Below are 18269 nucleotides of genomic sequence, written 5' to 3'. Positions count from 1 at the left end.
TTTTCCCACCAAATACAAGTTACACATGCAGTATTTCCCTGCTCGTAAATTTTAAGGATATATGTTATTACTGTTTCTGATTATTGTATTTGTATGCTTGTCTTTAAAAACTGTAGTTGATTTGGCTTGTACTCATTTTTAAGGTCTGCTAAATACTTACCAGTTTGTTTTATTGGTTTCTGACATTAACTATAATGCTTTGAATTAAATCTACAAATATTGGCACCTTCAAAAGTCCCACTTCATAGTCTTGGTTAAGTTTGGACTATCCTCCATCGCTTGTCAAGATATTTTAGAGATATTTGTAGAGTATGAAATTATTATTCCTCTTATGTAGACATTGAACACATCCCAGACTATATCAGGAGTTGGTTTTTCTCTATAATAAAATTGTTGCAATCACATTTGAACTTGACACAATAACACAAGCTATGTGAATGTTGTGAGCCAGAATATATTTCCATATTATGTGTGTATATACTGTATATTTATGTGTAGTATTTATCAGTATCTGCAACTCTAAACTGGAAAAGGAGAGTCTGCAGGAACAGTGATGGTGATTTGCTGCTACCTGGTGGTTGGTTCAGTCTCTGTAAGCTCACTGGTGACTGACCGGTTTTATATGGAAGGCAAAACCCACCAAGATAGAATAATTCAGTGTAGAATCAGAAAAAAATCTCCATTCCTCTATTTCACCTTCTTTTTTTTAGTGTTTGTTTACTTCTATATCTCTCCTAGAAGAAAGACTCTTTCCCACATTTAACGGGTCAACCTCTGTGTAAAACAGGCTTTTTAAGGTATCCGGATTGGTAAGTGTGTCCCTGTGAGGTGTCCATCAGGACATGGGAGTGAGATGTTTCCTCATTTATTTATTCAGGAAGGTTGTAGGATCCAGTTATAGTTGTACAATCAGTAATCCTGTATTTTTAGATTGAGTTGTAATAAACATATTTAGGATATAGATGAATATGTGTAAGTTACAAACAATACTTAGAACTAATAATAGAACTATATACCATGCAACAAATTGTTCACTACAAGAAAAAATGTATAGGCTACTAATCATAAAGTAATGGTCAACTTAACAACTGATAATACTAGGAATTACACATATGATTAGAATAATATCAATCATATAATATATAAATGAGGAAATAGATAAGTGACAGGAGGCTAAAGCTTACCTCAACTATAACAACTATACCGACAAAAACATACAATCATGGCACGGTTATGTAGAGGCTGTAACTGTGGTTTAACACTGAATTATGTTCTATTATATTATCTATTTAACATGACACAGTACTATTTAGAAATAAGGCTACATTTATTACTGAACACGTTGGTGGCAGAAAAACGGACACTTAACGTGATACTTACTTGGTCAATAACAGATAAAACATTCATACACTGGAAATGGATTATAAACTAATAAACATATTTCCATGTATTTGTGTAGGACAGAAGTTGTATTGCCAGCTGCTGAAAAGGTTTAAGCACAAAGTAAAAAGGTATTATTGCCACTATTACTTTGACTGAATACCTACACTCAAAATCAGTCTTGTGAATTTGTATATAAATATAAATTGTATATAAATAAAAATTGTATGTAAATCTGTGAAAATGCTATTGGTATTGATTTGTTTATTTCGTAAAGCCATATAGAGACCATAAATTATGATTCTCGTAATATCATTAATCCCATAAATATTCTGCATAAGGATAATGTAACAAATAAAGTAAATTCTAATGTGATATTTCCAACAGTCAGTGAACGCAACACACCTCCGTGCCATGACCCGGATGACGTTATGTTCAACTTTATATCCCACAATCCCTCTCTCCGCCTCCCTCTTTCCCTGCTGCAGCAATGTCTAAGAGAGGTACGAGACCCGGCTTGTTGAATCCACATTCATCTGCTGCTTTTTACGCCACAACAGATCTTACAATGTTGCTTTTGTGTAATAAGACAGAGAAGACAACCTTAATATGTGATTAGTTTTCAATTAGCGAAAACAGTTTATTATTTTTGCGCGATAGCATTTTCAGTGCTAGATGGCGGAAGCCATGTTTCGCTGTCAACGACGTGTAGGCATACAGCACGGAAAGAAAGAGATCGAAAACCAGAACTTGCTGTTCGCTTTGATTTGAAGCTGTTTTTTTCTGATAATTGGCTTAATGTTACACCTGCTTATGAACTCAAATGAAAGCTACTGCGCTGTAAACCTTCACAGTAAGGTGAAATTAGCTGTAGCAGGCTAATGCTATCTCTAACGTGACGCTAGAGAGCCGGCGGGCACAGGTTAGTTTGTATTAGCAGTGCAAAAAACTTCATATATTCTGACATTGATGGGGTAAATTAATTTGTGAATGAACGAGAGTTTAGAAAATCCTTTTAATAAATGTTGGCGTTAGCACTCACTAAAACACAGTTGTATTAAAGTTTTTCACTCAGCTCTCCAGTTTCTTGAGGCCTGATGATAGTTCGTCAAAATGCAGACTTCAGTTTTGTGGACAGTAACGTTAATACATGTACCTTTTTTTAATAAAAATATTTATGAGAGCGATGCCAGCTGACAAATTGACAGTCTATTATATTGTCGAAGAAACGGTTTTGAAGAAAGATCTTGTTAATTTGCCAGCTCTTGTGTCCTAATTCGTTGACCTGGTAATGTTTTTACTAAAGATAGATGCTCTGGAAGTTTGTAAACCAGTATGCATTAAAATCGCCGAGATATCCATCAGTAGCTGTTGCTAATAGGTGTTTGTGCTTGGCAAAGGTGGTGTTGGCTATACAAATGATGCACTACCAAAAATATGCTGTAAATATATGATCAGCTTAACAAGGCAGTAACTTAACAAGGATTTCTGGTGTCTGTTTTTGGAAAAGAAATAATAATGTTAGCTAATATAAGGGAAGGGAGTAAAAGATTTTGAACTAGAATGTTAGATCTGGTGTTGGTACTTTTCTATAAGTACATAAGATTATTTGCATTTCCTTCTGACATGTGTTATTAGATTTGTTTAGTCATAGTACGGATAGATTGTAGGAGCGCATTTCCCCCTTCCAAAAGCACTTGCTTTGTCTGCTCAGTGGCTGGGTGAGTTGTCGTAGAAGGGAATATTAAGCTCATCACTGTGGGTGAGATGGCAGCAACCAACTGTAGCTGACCAATCTCAATCAGTGATGAGACACCTCAAACGGTTTTGAAGAAAGATCTTGTTAATTTGCCAGCTCTTGTGTCCTAATTCGTTGACCTGGTAATGTTTTTACTAAAGATAGATGCTCTGGAAGTTTGTAAACCAGTATGCATTAAAATCGCCGAGATATCCATCAGTAGCTATTGCTAATAGGTGTTTGTGCTTGGCAAAGGTGGTGTTGGCTATACAAATGATGCACTACCAAAAATATGCTGTAAATATATGATCAGCTTAACAAGGCAGTAACTTAACAAGGATTTCTGGTGTCTGTTTTTGGAAAAGAAATAATAATGTTAGCTAATATAAGGGAAGGGAGTAAAAGAGTTTGAACTAGAATGTTAGATCTGGTGTTGGTACTTTTCTATAAGTACATAAGATTATTTGCATTTCCTTCTGACACGTGTTATTAGATTTGATGTCTTGGAAGTAGTGCATGCAGAATTGATGCTTATAAATGTTTGTTCCTGTCTTCTTCCAGGACGTGGTGGTTCGTCTGGAGCCAAGTTCCGCATCTCACTGGGTCTCCCAGTGGGAGCGGTCATCAACTGCGCTGACAACACAGGTATGCTCAAACTAACCCCCTGTCCAGCATTGCTCAACCGTTTTGAAATTGTACAAAATTTAAATATTCTATAAACACCTAAGTATGGAGGCACATGTTCTATAGATTCTTACACACTACATCTCACCTGTTGTGATGTTCTTAAGAGTAAAACTTACTGAATGCGTTGTGTGTAGAAACTATTAGTTTTGATAATATTGGTAAAAGGACAGATTTTGGACCCCTGTAATAGCCTGATGTAAAGCTGAAGCTTATATTGTATAGACATCATGTTCTGGTAAATTTGCAGTAATAGTTGTGTTGACACTTTATAAACAACCTTATAGTTATGGCTTTGGTTAATGCTGACACATTGTATGGTTTGATTCTGGCAAACCTTTTCTCAGTGCTCTCCCCCTTCCAAAAGCACTTGCTTTGTCTGCTCAGTGGCTGGGTGAGTTGTCGTAAAAGGGAATATTGAGCTCATCACTGTGGGTGAGATGGCAGCGACCAACTGTAGCTGACCAATCTCAATCAGTGATGAGACAAGCTGACAAAAGTGCAGCACCCTGTCATTTCTGAATGGAAGCATGAATACTACAAAGTTCTTAGGTTGCTCTTGTCTCAGTGTACTGTTGGACCGTACCTTCTCCCATGCGGTCTTGGTTGTTTGTTTTTTTTTTGTTTGTTTGTTTCTCATTTTGTCATTTCCCTCTGTCCTTCAGGTGCCAAGAACCTGTACATCATCTCTGTGAAAGGCATCAAGGGACGTCTGAACCGTCTTCCTGCTGCAGGAGTAGGTGACATGGTCATGGCAACAGTCAAGAAAGGCAAGCCAGAGCTCAGGAAGAAGGGTGAGTGGAAGAAAGTTGTTAAGCAATTTAATGCAGTATTAAGAGTTAAGAGGTTTGGTAGTTTAACTGTTACAGATGAACTATTGTGTGCTTGTGGAGGATAATGCGATAGGCTGCATTGGCATTGAAAGTTAAAAAAAAAAAAAATTTAATTTGCAAATCATGAAATTTTTATAGCTGTATGTGGAAACATTTGAAAAGTCTACCTGCTGTAAGAGGAAAAAAATCTTCCCAAACAGTTTACAACTGTTATTTCTAAGCAAGCTAAGCACATGTCTCTGCTTTTGAGTCGAGGTAATTTTTGCTTATCTCTGCCTATGGTGAAGTGTTGAATATTCAGTTTAGCCTCTTATGTCAAAGTTTTCCAGGTGTCTGTTTGCAACAAGCATCAGTGACACTGTAACAGATACATTTCACTGTTGGAAACTGTCCACATGGTATTCGAGCAATGAAAAGAAAACATCTGAAATGAGCTTTGAAATCAGTCACTAGTTGTAAAATTTTCAGCAGCGATATTTAGAGAATGTCTTTTGTTTTATCCCTATATGAGCCGAGTGTGAGGAAGACTGGAAGCACAGGCTCTCATTTACAGCTTTTGATTAGAACACTGAACTACTCACTGCAACACACATTGCTAGTAATACTGGGCATAGGTAGAAGTAGAGATTTTGGATATTAGCATAAAAATACGACCTCAGACCTTTGTTGCAGTAATCATGTCTCAACACTGGTCACATCAGAGCTGTATTCTCCAGCACTAAATTAACCACGTCCCTTCTCTCCACAGTGCATCCTGCGGTGGTGATACGGCAGCGGAAGTCGTATCGGCGAAAAGACGGCGTGTTTCTTTACTTTGAAGACAACGCGGGTGTCATAGTAAACAATAAAGGAGAAATGAAAGGTGGGTTTGTTTGGATGCTACTGAGCTCATCTGTCAGACTCACTGACAGCAGGGTCAGGTGTTGCTTGCCCCTGCCACTGCCAGGCCTAACAACTTTTCTGGCAGAAACCCTGAGTAATGTTACTTGCATGTATCTGATAAGTCATGTTTGTTGTATGTCACCTTCTTGGGGTTGTTCTTTACCCTTCTGAAATGATCCCACACTTTGGAATTCCTGCCCGACATAGTAACTAACTAATTGTTAGTTAACTTAGTTGCTAAGTATCTAATAATAGCAGAGACCAGACCTGTAAATGTCAGTCTCTCTTTGAGTGACTGTTGCCACTTTTAAAAAATTAAATGAAATTAAAAGCCCTCTAGTGTTTAATATGTGGTCCAGCCAGTAGGTTTTGACCTAATTTCTGAATGGAGTTTTTTTTTTTTTTTTTTTTTTTTCCCCCCCTTCCTGCAACCAACCGACCAATGAAAACTTGGTTGACTAAGTCTCTTCTTGTCAATTTACGTGAGGTCGACTATTAGGGGGCAGCCCTAGAAATAGATTGTGGTGGTAAAGTTGCTGTTTGATGATTCTTCCTGCCTCAGTAGCAATGTTGTAATCTTGATTTGTTGAGTAGGATCCAAAATTTAGTGTCTTTTTATGAAGTTGCCTCTGTTTATTTTCCAGCAGGAAATGTACATCTCTGCAGTTACAAACTTATTGCTTTGTTTAGTCATAGTACAGATAGAGATTGTAGGAGCGCATTTCCCCCTTCCAAAAGCACTTGCTTTGTCTGCTCAGTGGCTGGGTGAGTTGTCGTAGAAGGGAATATTAAGCTCATCACTGTGGGTGAGATGGCAGCAACCAACTGTAGCTGACCAATCTCAATCAGTGATGAGACACCTCTAACCTGCTCAATACATGTATACATGTATTGTCTTTATTAGTGCATTGATTCACTAAAGAACAGTTTCCAGAGGGTCTACTAAAGATGTGCAGCTGTACCCAAAAACAAAATTGTACATTACTCATTGTTTCAAGTGGATCAATAACCCCCCCCCCCCCTTTAAAATGGTTGTATAAATATGAGGCATGCAGTGCTGGCACTGAAATAACCGCTTTCCTTCCTTCCTTCTTTGTATCTGCAGGTTCAGCCATCACAGGCCCAGTGGCTAAAGAGTGTGCTGACCTTTGGCCCAGGATTGCCTCCAACGCTGGCAGCATAGCCTGACGTGGACCCTGCACCTCTGTTTGTTTTCAATAAAAACTGTTAATTGAGCTGCACGTCTTGGTGTTTTCAGTTAAACTTTATGTAGAGGGAATTTAGTGTAAAGGGTTGAAACATGAGCTACTCTTAGTATTCTGTGATAACTGTTTTGGGAATATTTGTGAGCCTTAATTCCATGAAGTAATAGATATTTGGACAAAGGATTTTGTTTGTAGGTTCTCAAATTGGGTTTTACAATTAAAAGTGCTACTTTAAAGGATGGGATCATATTTTTTTAAGTCTGTAAAAACTGTCAGATGCCTATATGAACACTGAAACAGGTTTTGTATGCTTCAATCATTCTTACTGTCCACGGCCATTATAATTTTCTAATGCACTTCCAATTGATGTGACATGGAAGAAAAGCCAGTCCTCACCTTGCAAAAGCTAAGATGAGGCTTCAACAGTCTTGGATTGACAAAATCAAGTAGATCCTTTCAGGATGAAATTCATTTTTTGTGGGTCTCTGAACTGTGTTAACTTGTTAATCTGCATTGGAGGAACAGTAGCACAGAGGGGATTTAGAGCTAGTGTGCCAGTTTGACAAGACTATACTCAGCCTGCTGAAGCCTCATTGACTTCAACTAAATATAAACTCTACATGACTTGTTACAGCGAACATACTATATTGTAAGGAATCATTTCCAAAAATGGACATACATGTTGTAGTCAGCCATAAAATCGCTTTCTGAACAGTTTGATTAATACTTTAAATGTAACATGAAGTAGTAGATGCTCTATTTTAGATGCATGTTGTAAATGCACTTCCTCAGACTTACCACCAGAGGGTGTATTGAAACCTTACGAGTTATACAGGCTTTATTTCACAACACTGACCTCTGTACAGTTCTCACACAGTAACTGAAGTTATTTACAGATGAGATACATAACAACACAACATACATTTTAGAGGGAAAGCATTCAGACCACAATAAGAAACCACAGGGAAAAATGAGTTGCACACATAAACCAGAGGACCATTGATACTGGCCTGTAGAGCTTTTGAACCTGATTTAAGCTGACTGGAACTCTTCCCTAATCAGCAATATACAAGAAGTGTCTCCATTGTTAAGAGGAAGGGAGCCAAGAGCACAGAAAATACAGAGATGATGTTTGAATGGGGAAATTGGGTGCTAATTTGATGGATTTGTTAGCTACAAAAGGTCTGGTTTTCAGCTCTTTAATATGAGTTTTCTGAAGAACAGGAGACAATGAAGTTCCAAGGAAGCCAAATCATCAGTGATCACTTTGTAGGATCATTGCTCAAGAGAAAAAAGCCACATTATTTAGTATGTCACCAGTCACAAATTGAAACTAACAGGATTGAGATACATTATCTGGCATGCACTCTAAGGTTACATACGTATAGCATACCATCTGCTACTCCAGGTACTGAGTGAATCATCCAGTTTTCTGCTTACCGAGTCATTCTTATCATTGAGTGTTTGTGTGTGTGTGGTCTACTTGAACTTCCCTGGCTTCTCTCTGCTTACAGACGGAAACCAGCAGGGCCATGGAGAGCACCCAGGCCACCACCTGCACCCAGCACTTGTTTCCACTCTGACACGTATATCACATATACATTCATTTCACACACCTCCCCAACCCAGACCTCACATAGATAGTGGGACTGTAGCACAAAGAAGAGCATCCTGTACTCTATCGTTGTGGCCATCTGCAGGAAGGGATAAACTGAGAGAGTAAATTAAGCATTGGTGTAATGGCAATGTCAGCCTGTTGGTTGGTCTACCACTTTGGTCCAGACTGAAATGTCAACAACAACCTGTGGATGGATTGCCATTAAGTTTTTATGCAAACATTCATGGTTCCCAGGCACTGAATCAAATGACTTTGATGATCCTGGACTTTTCCTCTAGTGCCTCTACGAGGTTGACATTTGTGCGGTGGTAGTAAGTACATTTTCTCAAGTACTTCAGTACAATTTTGAGGAACTTGTACTTTACTTGTACTTGTACTTATACTACTAGTATATTTTTATTTGATACTACTTTATACTTCCACTCCACTACATTTCAGAGGGAAATATTGTACTTTCTACTTCACTACATTTATTTGACAGCTATAGTTATGTTTCAGATGAAGATTTGACACAATGGATAATATAACAAGCTTTTCAATACAACACATTGTTTAAGATGAAACCAGTGGTTTCCAACCTTTTTGGCTTTTGACGTCTTACAAAAACCAGTGTGTAGTCGGGGTCACATTTCACATGTCTATGAGTTGTTAACAGCTCCACCAAATAGTGATTTTTCCCTCTAAACTTCTCACATGGTTTCATTTCAATAAATGTTCAAATGATCTAATATTTCAGCAAAATCAAAGATTAGTGAAAAATTCCCAAAACTGAAAACAGATTTGTGTATCAGAACTTTGTTTTTTCTTCTTTCCTCTCCCATTAATCATCTCACAACCCCTCAGATTTATCTAGTGACGCTTTGGAGGGGCCCGACCCCTAGGCTGGGAACCACTGGACTAAACTAGCTAACTGTATATAAAGTAGTTGAAACTAGCTCCACCTCCAGCAGCTACAACAGTAACATGCTGCTCTAACACTGATGCTTCAGTATTAATAATCTAATGATGTCATATATAATAATATATCAGTCAGAGGGACCAAACCACTACTTTTACTGGAATACTTTACATACATCAATCTCATAATATTTATTATGAGTATTTTTACTCATAATAATGTATTTTCTATTATGAGTATTTTTATACTGCTGTATTGGTACTTTTACTTACGTAAAGGAAATACTTCTTCCACAACTGTATTTGTGGTTTTCAGTCAAATATCTCAACAACTACTGGACACCATGAAATTTGATTTGAGACATTTATGTTCACCTGAGGATGAATTGTAATAACTGTGGTGATCCCTCACTTTTCAACTAGCGCCAATATTGGTTCAGTATTTTAATTTGTCCAAGGTTAAGTTGTTAGCATGCTAACAATTGCTAATTTGCACCAAACACAAAGTAAAACTGAGGCTGATGGGAATGCCATTAGTTTTGCAGGTATTTGATCATAAATGACGATTTAAAAATTTGACCTGATGCTGGCACTAGATGAAAAGTGACGGTGTTGCTAAAGTTATTACTAGTTATTATTAGTTCATCCTGATGGGGACATGAGTGTCTGTACCAAAATTCATGACAACCCATCCAACAGTTGTCAACATGTAACTAAAAAACAAAAATGTAAACCTACTGGTGGCACTAGGGGAAAAGTCAAGGGATCATCAAAGTCAGTAGACTTAATCCTCTCTTGATCATGAATATATGTACAAACATTCATGGCAATCCATCCAACAGGTGTTTAGATATTTCAGTCTGGACCAGTGGTGCACCGACAGACTGACACTGCCATCATTACAGCCATCATGCTAGTGTGGCTACAAATGATAGCCAGGAACCTGAACCTACAATAAAACTGAAAATATTAAGAATCCATAAAAAAATAACAAGTGTCTGAAGGTGTCTGAAGTTTTTTTTTCCCTAAGGGTGTTGCCAGTTTCACCCAACAGTTCCTTCTTAACCTTGACCCCAACTGCAGATTATCAGTTTGACCTCCACATTTGTTTTACACAGACCTCCACTGAAATATTCTCAATGGTTGTGTAAAACCTAAATGTGCAGTTTGAGTAATGGTATTGAAGCCCAGTTTATCTCTCCTGATACTAATAGATACAGTTAGAGTTTGTTTGTACCTGTAGAGCAGCTCTGCCATCTATAAGACATTTATTTAACGAAAACTTCACGGTATCACATCCAGTCTGGGAATAAATGCCCTCCCCCCTCTCCCCCTGGTGTCCTCATCCCCAGGGGTATCGGTGCGGGCGCTGGGTGTCGTGCTGGGCTGGGGGCGTTGCTCGCAGGTAGCCTGGGGGTGGGTGTGCCACGTCCCGTCCCGGTAGGTGCAGTAGCATACTGTCCGCTCATCCATGTTCACACGCTCCCCAGCTGGGATAATCCTGTTCCCAGCAAAGCAGTTGGGACCTAGAGGGACAGGAAAGATAGAGCAGGGTAAGTTGCTTACACAAATATCATTTTTTGCTGAGTAGTAAAAGTGTTTACCGCTTGTTTCTGCTGCCCCCAAGTGGCCAAAAAAAACCAAACGCATGCAGCTTTAAACAACTTTCCTCAACTACCTTCAATTGTGGTTCATGTCCACTCTAAAATATCCTCATTTATGTGTGTTTGATATTAATAGAGGTGGATGTCAAAATACATGCAACATGTAGAAGCTACAAATACCAACTCTTATATGAGGTAAAATGAAACTGTCTCTTCCCAAAACAATCCTTCCTGCAGAAGCTATTTCTCTTTCCCTTCAACATGTGTTTGTAATATATAACTTGATATTTTCAATAAAGCTGTTATATGCAGTTTGGACTGGACGTATACCATGTAGGCAAAAATGTAAACGAGCCTGTCTTTGATATCATTTGCATCCCTCACTGGCAGATGGGGGTTCCTTTATTTGGCAGCTACCTGTGAAACAATTACCAACGCCAGTCAGCGGGAGGACAGGAAGTACAGTTCATCTGATGCCAGATCCAACTGTGTTCCATAAAACACAGCTGAGATGAGGGAATTTGGCAGCAGTGAGGAAAAAAAACTAAAAAAACAATGACGCAACAGAGCGACTCAATAGTACTGCTGCATCCCACCAAACCATCTGTCCGACTGCCTGTCCAGCAGAGGAAAAGTAAAAATAGAAACTACAACTTAACTGCAACTGCCATAAAGTAGCAAGGCGACTAGAATGCAGATAGCATGTTCATGCGGTGGTCATAATCGATTTAATAATGCTTTTGTTTGTTTAGCTGCTTTGGTTTAACATTTTATTCCTCAAAAAAGCAAGATATAAGACAAGTAATATTATTATCCCTGTTGCTATTCCTGTCTGACACAAACACGCACATACACACACACACACACAAATCCCACCGATATTAGAAAGGGACTTTAAGTGGCAATGAAAGCATGCATGACATAACAGGGATGGTTCTATAAGCTGCAGGGTGTGTGAGGTGACATAACCAGCGCTGCTTCTGAAAGCTACAGGGCGAACACACACTGTCACAACAACAGCTTGCCAATGATGCGTCTAACACACACACAGAGGCCATGGGCTTAAGTGTGTGTGTTTATGTGTGTGTGAGCCAGTGAGATGGGATATTACAGCACATGTGGTTGCGCTCCTGCTATGAGCTGTCTGTAGCAGCACAGAGGGGAGCGGATGATTCGTTCACATGGATGAAACAAGTGCCAGTTAAGAGGCTGAGAGTGGTTAACTGTTGATTCAGACAACCAGATTTTGACCTGAGCCATATGCCATGTATGGAAGGTAAAATAAGACTGCATGTTGGAGCCCATCATTTATAAACCAAAACGGTTTGCCTGTGCTGCCCTACACAGCCAGAGAGCAGTAACTGAGGCAGTGATATTGAGAATATAAGGGTTTTATGTTTTCAGGCTTGACAGCTTCTAACGCCTTCATGTTATGCATAGTCATTTTCAGCCTATTTATTAGGCTGATTATTTTACCCCCAAATGACAGCCTCTCAACCAATATAATACCTAAAACATGCAGGTACCTCACTCTGCTTTCAGGTAATCTTCATGGAATGTAATATGAAAATGTAGTATCTACCAATAAAATGTGGTCTTTCAGTTTTTGCTCTTTTTTGTCCATTTTAATTAGTTTGTTTCAGAAAATAAAATTTATTTTGATCATTAAAAGTCAATTGCTTATAGAAAACAAATGCTTTTACCTTTTGCTAGGTGTCCGTCTGTCATCACTACAATAAATAATAACTGAATCAATGTGAGTGAAAGTCAGTTCGTCAGAAAAGATAACAGCTAGGCAAAAATCAATAATTAAATTTAGTTTTAGCTTTATCTAAGGGTAGCACAGCTATCTCACCAGCTAGCTTTCACTACATTAGCACTCGTGGCTATAAGTACATTTCCATCCTCCTGTTTTTATGCTCATTTTAAATTTGCATATAAAAAGATCTGAGTGGAAATGCTAGAAATATTTAAATAAGTAGAAATATATAAAAAAAAAAAGTAAAGCTTGTCTTAGGTGGAAAAGTTGATGTGCTGCTAAAAAGAAAATGGAAACAGTCTTAGCAAAGAAATCACATTCGAGTGACGTTAGGTGTTTACCTAACGTCACTCAAGCTGCTGCTCAACTGAAGAGATGAAAAATAACAGCAGACAATCAGATTGTGCTACGTTTGGATGGAAACTTGACTTATGTGACATCTGCGGAATAATACACATTTGTTGCCCTACGTGAGTTTCTGGCAGCAGGATAGTGTATACAGTCAATTGTTTTATTTACATTATGTCTTCTGATACTGAAGGGATTTTAATGTGTGGAGGTGATATAATATTAAAGGGTAAGTTCACCTAAATTACCAAAAGATATATTTTCCTACTGACCCATAGTGCTACCTAGCGCATGCAGATAGTTTTAGGTTTATGTGCTTAGATTTAAACTTGAGTGAATGAATTACATTTGTGATGCTCAAAGACTAGAACAATGACTCAGCAAACAACAATACAGCAACAACTTTTTCTTTTTTCCAAAATCAATGTTGCAGGATAATCCATAGACCTCACTGTGAGCAATTTTCCTTGAAACTACCTTCTACCAAAGAAATAGTCTTTATGGTAATAGTTGACGCTGAGGCCTTTAATTCAAACTGGTTTATCCTCTTGTTAGCATGAATGTGCAAAGTTGACACTGAGGGTGGTGCTATAACTGACTGCTGACTGTCTAAAATGGAAAGAGTTCATCCTCTGGAAGCACATGTACTTTTAGTAACTTTCATCACAATACATCTACAGTTTCAATTGCCTCTGTAGAATCTTTGGCTTGAAAGTGGCAATAAAGGAAAATTCAGAGGGTTACCCATAATATTAGTTATGCTCAAGGAGCCATGTATATCCGAAGCATATTTCTTGGACATCCTGAGATTGGTTTTATAGGTACCGGCCATGGACCAAAGAGCTGGACTGAGAGAAAGAAAGCTCTTGGATTGTAACACAGCAATGAGTCTTACCAGCCTTACAGACGGGGCAGCAGTGGTTGGGTTCGTAGGTGGGGTTGACACAGTGAGGGGCAGGGCAATCTGAAATGGTGCAATACACCTCTCTGTTGGCCTCACAGCGACATCGCTCACACCTTGACAACTGAAATACAGAGTTTTAATTTAAGTTCAATTCAATTCAATTGTATTTATATAGCGCCAAATCACAACAAAAGTCATCCAAGGGCACTTTTCAAATAAAGCCGGTCTAGACCGTACTCTTTAATTTACAGAGACCCAACAATTCCCCCATGAGCAAGCACTTGGTGACAGCGGTAAGGAAAAACTCCCCTTTAACAGGTAGAAACCTCAAGCAGAACCCAGCTTTAGGCGGGCGGCCATCTGCTTTGACCAGTTGGGTTGAAAGAGAAAGAGAAGGGGGGAGGGAGGGGGGACAGAGAAGTAGAACAACAACAGCAACAACAACAACATCAACAGATACATGACTGGCAACAACAAACAGCAGTAGCGGCGGGAGAAGGACATCCCCACGGCCACGGGCCAAAGCCTGTTCACTGAGGTTTCCTGCGGATGAGAAAGCACAAAGAACTCCGGGGAAGAAGTCAAGTTAGTAACATGCATTAATGGTAAATGAATACATACAGATGGAGAGGAGGAGAGAGGAGCTCAGTGCATCAATGGAAGTCCCCCGGCAGTCTAGGCCTATAGCAGCATAACCAAAGGCTGGTCCAAGTCGAGCTTGGTCAGCCCTAACTCTAAGCTTTATCAAAAAGGAAAATTTTAAGCCTACTCTTAAACGTAGAGAGGGAGTCTGGAAGATGGTTCTGTGACATATAGGATATTTATGTGTATCTGCCCACTCAATTGTGACATTATTTTATGCATATGATACTGATTTTGTTCTTTACAGATACCATACAGATACCCCCATTCAATTTAAGGCATAACTGATTTGAGAAAAGGCACAAGAGCAAATCTGGGTGTATAAATGGTTGGTTTACACTGCGTTCTTCAGTTGGCAGTTACACCTAGTAAAGAGTAAAGCCACTGAAGACCAACAAAATCACAGTTTGTTTTCATTTATTCTTTCAGAATAAAACCATCCCTCTTTTTCTAAAAAATATGTTCATCCTGAGTCCAGTGTGATTTGTGGGTGCAACAGTTCCACAGGAGAGGAGCCTGATAGCTGAAGGCTCTGCCTCCCATTTAACTTTTGGAGACTGCAGGAACCACAAGTAAGCCTGCATTCTGGGAGTGCAGTGTTAGGGTACTAGGGTACTATGACCTCTTTAAGATATGATGGTGCCTGACCATTAAGAGCTTAGTAGGTAAGGAGAAGGATTTTAAATTCAATTCTAGATTTTACTGGAAGCCAATGCTTCAAGCTTTTACATGTAGACATTTCAGTCAGCTCAATCTCACCTGTGTTTCCCATAAATCACGTGGAAGAACACACACAAACAAAGCTGATCCAACTGTCCTCCCACTGTTCAATCCCCAGTGAGCACATGACCACATGTATTAAAGTGAGTGAAAGTCAGTTCAACAAAACAGATATCTGTCATTTACAGATAACAGCGGGGGAGAAATCAATAATTCAATTTAGTTTTAGCTTTAGCTAAGGGTAGCATGGCTATCTCACCAGCTAGCTGTCACTAGATTAGCACTCTTGCTTTACCTATTATTTTTTTTACAGTCTATATGTTTTAAGTGCACAATGCACAAGGGGGAGCTATTCTGTCATTGCCAGGCCACTTCAACACATGCAAGCCACCGCCACTCAGCGACGCTAAAGAGAGTGGCAAGACTGAACCAAACAGTGAAACAAAAACAAGGAGCTGAAAGACGCTAAAAAGGCTCTGAGCTGAGGAGAGAAGAAACTGCAAAGTTGGGTCCTAATTCTCTGTGGTTTCTTCACTACAAGAAACCCCTCTCACATTACACAGTGAATGTTTTACAATTACACAGTCATTTTTTTCAGTTGTTAATATAAAAATATTTATTAGTGCAGTAACTATTATAAATGCTGGGTTATTCAGACAAAAGGGGCAACTACCCTGGGACCCCACCTTTACAAATAAACCTGAATGTATCACGTTTAACCATTTAATGATATATCAGCAACACATTATTTGACATGTAATACATTTCACAGGCTATAGACGAGGCCCTGTCCTAACACACCACACCCTGTGACCTGTCTCATAGAGGTTCTCTCTCAAAATCTGGCTTTGAGACCTTTATTATTTTTAGGCGATATTATGCATATGGTGCATATTCCTTTAAATAAAAATCAAACCACAAACTAACTCACACAGAAAATCTTGGTTCAGGTATATTAGTCCAGCATAGGAGCACTGGTTTAAAATTATAGTCAAAATATAATGAAGCTGCATGTGTAGTCTGCTGTATGCACACCACTTGACGGGTACTTGAAGGTCACAAAGTATGTACAGAGTGGGAAAGGGGAAGCCTTTGGGTTAATCCAGCAATTATAATATACACGATTCTATTCTTTTTCCCAGCTAATTTGAACATAATGATAATCTTACATGAGTTTAATGGCTGGATACAAGATGTCTCCTACTTCAGTGAAAAGTCCCTTCTTGAACCCGAGGTTTCAAATTTACACTTGTGAAAGTTGGGTACTGGACCACAATTACTGCAATACATGTATTGCACTTAAAAGATTTAAAGTGAGCACACAGAAACTTTCCTCCTTCAGCAGATGAATGTGAAAACAAACTCTGCACATACATCATTCTGCACAGTGAAGCTCAAACATCACAGTGAAGCAACAATAAGCAAAACACATTTTGGACTGGAGGATGGCTTTAAGTTTACCTGTGAATATTACAGAAATATAGTCCTGTCATGCAGACAAGCTAAATAAAAAAAAGATCATTATGTACAGTGGACCAAATAAGCTCACTGACTAGCACTTGTAGAATAGCAACAAGTGCTGTTGAATACTTGAATAGCAAATTTACTCGTGTAAATTCCCGAAAAGCACTAATATTCTCATACTTCTGATATCACAGATGGGTGACGTGCGATAACGCAACAGGAGCCTCATGAAATCAGTCTGAAGCTGTGTGGAGCTTGTGGATGGGTGGAGGGAGGGAGGCAGGGAGGGGGTGTAGAAGTTTGGATCATTCTCACCCTGAACTCCTCTAGGAGTCGGTACGTTTTGCCCCTGTAGACACAGACCCTGGACATAGCCTCGCACACCGGACAGCATGCCTTATACCTGATCCGCGTGCACTGGGGATGGATGCGGCGACACTTGGGTCGGACGCACACTGGACCGTCCACGGTGCAAGTGCACGGACAAGCCGTGCGGCTCGGGTAATAGACCTCTCCGATGCCGTAAACAAAACCGTGGTCGTCGATGCACCACTTCCCCCGGTAGTCGCCAAACTCGTAGTCCAAGTCGGTTTTGGTAGAGTACTCCGCCGCCACCGCGAGCTCCGCGACGCGCCGCGGACCGTGCAGCAGCAGCAGCGCGGCGAGGAGGCAGCTGAGCGCGCGGTGCCGGTGGCTCATGGTGAATAGGTTAGTTTACAGGTTAGGTTACGCTCACCGACATAGACACCGACACTGACCATCTGTCTGCTGCTGCGCCGCTGCGCTCCGGTGAGCTTTTCCTCCCGCCGTCAGGGGCGCCGGACGGTGACGCCGATGCGTGCGCGTCAATCCGGAATGTCGCCGAAACGCAGCTCAGGAGTTCATTGATCCCCACATGACCTCAGCCAGGTGTCACCCATAGTGTCTGCTTTTAGTCTGTCCAATGAAAACCATGTATCTCCAAAATGTCAACTTTGCACGAGCTCAGAACAGACTTTTCTTTGTTCAGTGGTGGAAATTAACTACATCTACTCAACCTGAGTACACAATCTTGTGAGTATTAACATTTCATGCCACTTTATACTTCTACTCTACATTTCAGGGGGAAATGTACTTCTTACTCCTATTTATTTGACAAATGAAGACATGAAAAAAAAAAAAAAACATCAAACGTGACCCCTAACCCCCAAATCATGGTTAAGTTGGAATGGTAAAATTGTTGTGAGTCGTGTTTTGTAAATGAAGTTGTTGAAAATAGTCTAAATTTTAGCTAATTATTTATTTAGGAATGTGGTGTGATGCTTTAACTGTTCTAAGTAACCACTTTTTCATCTTTGGGGGCCCCCTGGTGGCCACAGGGTCCTAAGCACAGATCAGTGAAGTAAATGCATTCCCAGCTCTGATGGTTTTGGTGGTAAATGTTTATTAGAAATGAAAGATTTGTGGATTTGTAATTCTTGAATATATATATACATATACATATTTAACTTTTTACATTTATTTCACATTTACCATATGCTGTATTACATTTATACATATGGTATATTATGCATGTATACACACACATACATAATATAAATATGAACCTATT

General features: G+C 39.4%; 2 protein-coding genes across 2 annotated transcripts; one reads left to right on the top strand and one right to left on the bottom strand.

The window, feature by feature from the left end:
- The first annotated feature begins 1767 nt into the window (after positions 1 to 1767).
- rpl23 (ribosomal protein L23) lies at positions 1768 to 6752 on the top strand. The gene is made up of 5 exons (XM_067616280.1): positions 1768 to 1883; positions 3680 to 3763; positions 4468 to 4596; positions 5384 to 5497; positions 6623 to 6752. The coding sequence occupies exons 1-5, from the start codon at positions 1871 to 1873 to the stop codon at positions 6703 to 6705; spliced, it is 423 nt and encodes a 140-aa protein (XP_067472381.1). The 5' UTR covers positions 1768 to 1870; the 3' UTR covers positions 6706 to 6752.
- A 778-nt stretch (positions 6753 to 7530) lies between these two features.
- si:dkey-283b1.7 (von Willebrand factor C domain-containing protein 2-like) lies at positions 7531 to 18020 on the bottom strand. The gene is made up of 3 exons (XM_067616279.1): positions 16994 to 18020; positions 13844 to 13973; positions 7531 to 10763 (listed from the first exon to the last, which is right to left on the bottom strand). The coding sequence occupies exons 1-3, from the start codon at positions 17375 to 17377 to the stop codon at positions 10522 to 10524; spliced, it is 756 nt and encodes a 251-aa protein (XP_067472380.1). The 5' UTR covers positions 17378 to 18020; the 3' UTR covers positions 7531 to 10521.
- Positions 18021 to 18269: the final 249 nt, after the last annotated feature.

This window comes from Thunnus thynnus, chromosome 17 (assembly GCF_963924715.1).
Source record: "Thunnus thynnus chromosome 17, fThuThy2.1, whole genome shotgun sequence".
NCBI classification, from domain to species: domain Eukaryota; kingdom Metazoa; phylum Chordata; class Actinopteri; order Scombriformes; family Scombridae; genus Thunnus; species Thunnus thynnus.
The sequence above is the reverse complement of the archived record's forward strand: the minus strand, read 5'-3'. Positions and strand labels throughout refer to the sequence as shown.

Bases quoted from the DNA above. Each gene is read 5' to 3' on its own strand.
- si:dkey-283b1.7 (XM_067616279.1), bottom strand. From the start codon at position 17,377: ATGAGCCACCGGCACCGCGCGCTCAGCTGCCTCCTCGCCGCGCTGCTG. The intron at 13,974-16,993 runs GTGAGAATGATC...TCTGTATTTCAG, and splicing joins GACTCCTAGAGGAGTTCAGG to TTGTCAAGGTGTGAGCGATG. The intron at 10,764-13,843 runs GTAAGACTCATT...CTGTCCCTCTAG, and splicing joins CTGCCCCGTCTGTAAGGCTG to GTCCCAACTGCTTTGCTGGG.
- rpl23 (XM_067616280.1), top strand. The intron at 4,597-5,383 runs GTGAGTGGAAGA...TTCTCTCCACAG, and splicing joins GCCAGAGCTCAGGAAGAAGG to TGCATCCTGCGGTGGTGATA. The intron at 5,498-6,622 runs GTGGGTTTGTTT...TTGTATCTGCAG, and splicing joins CAATAAAGGAGAAATGAAAG to GTTCAGCCATCACAGGCCCA.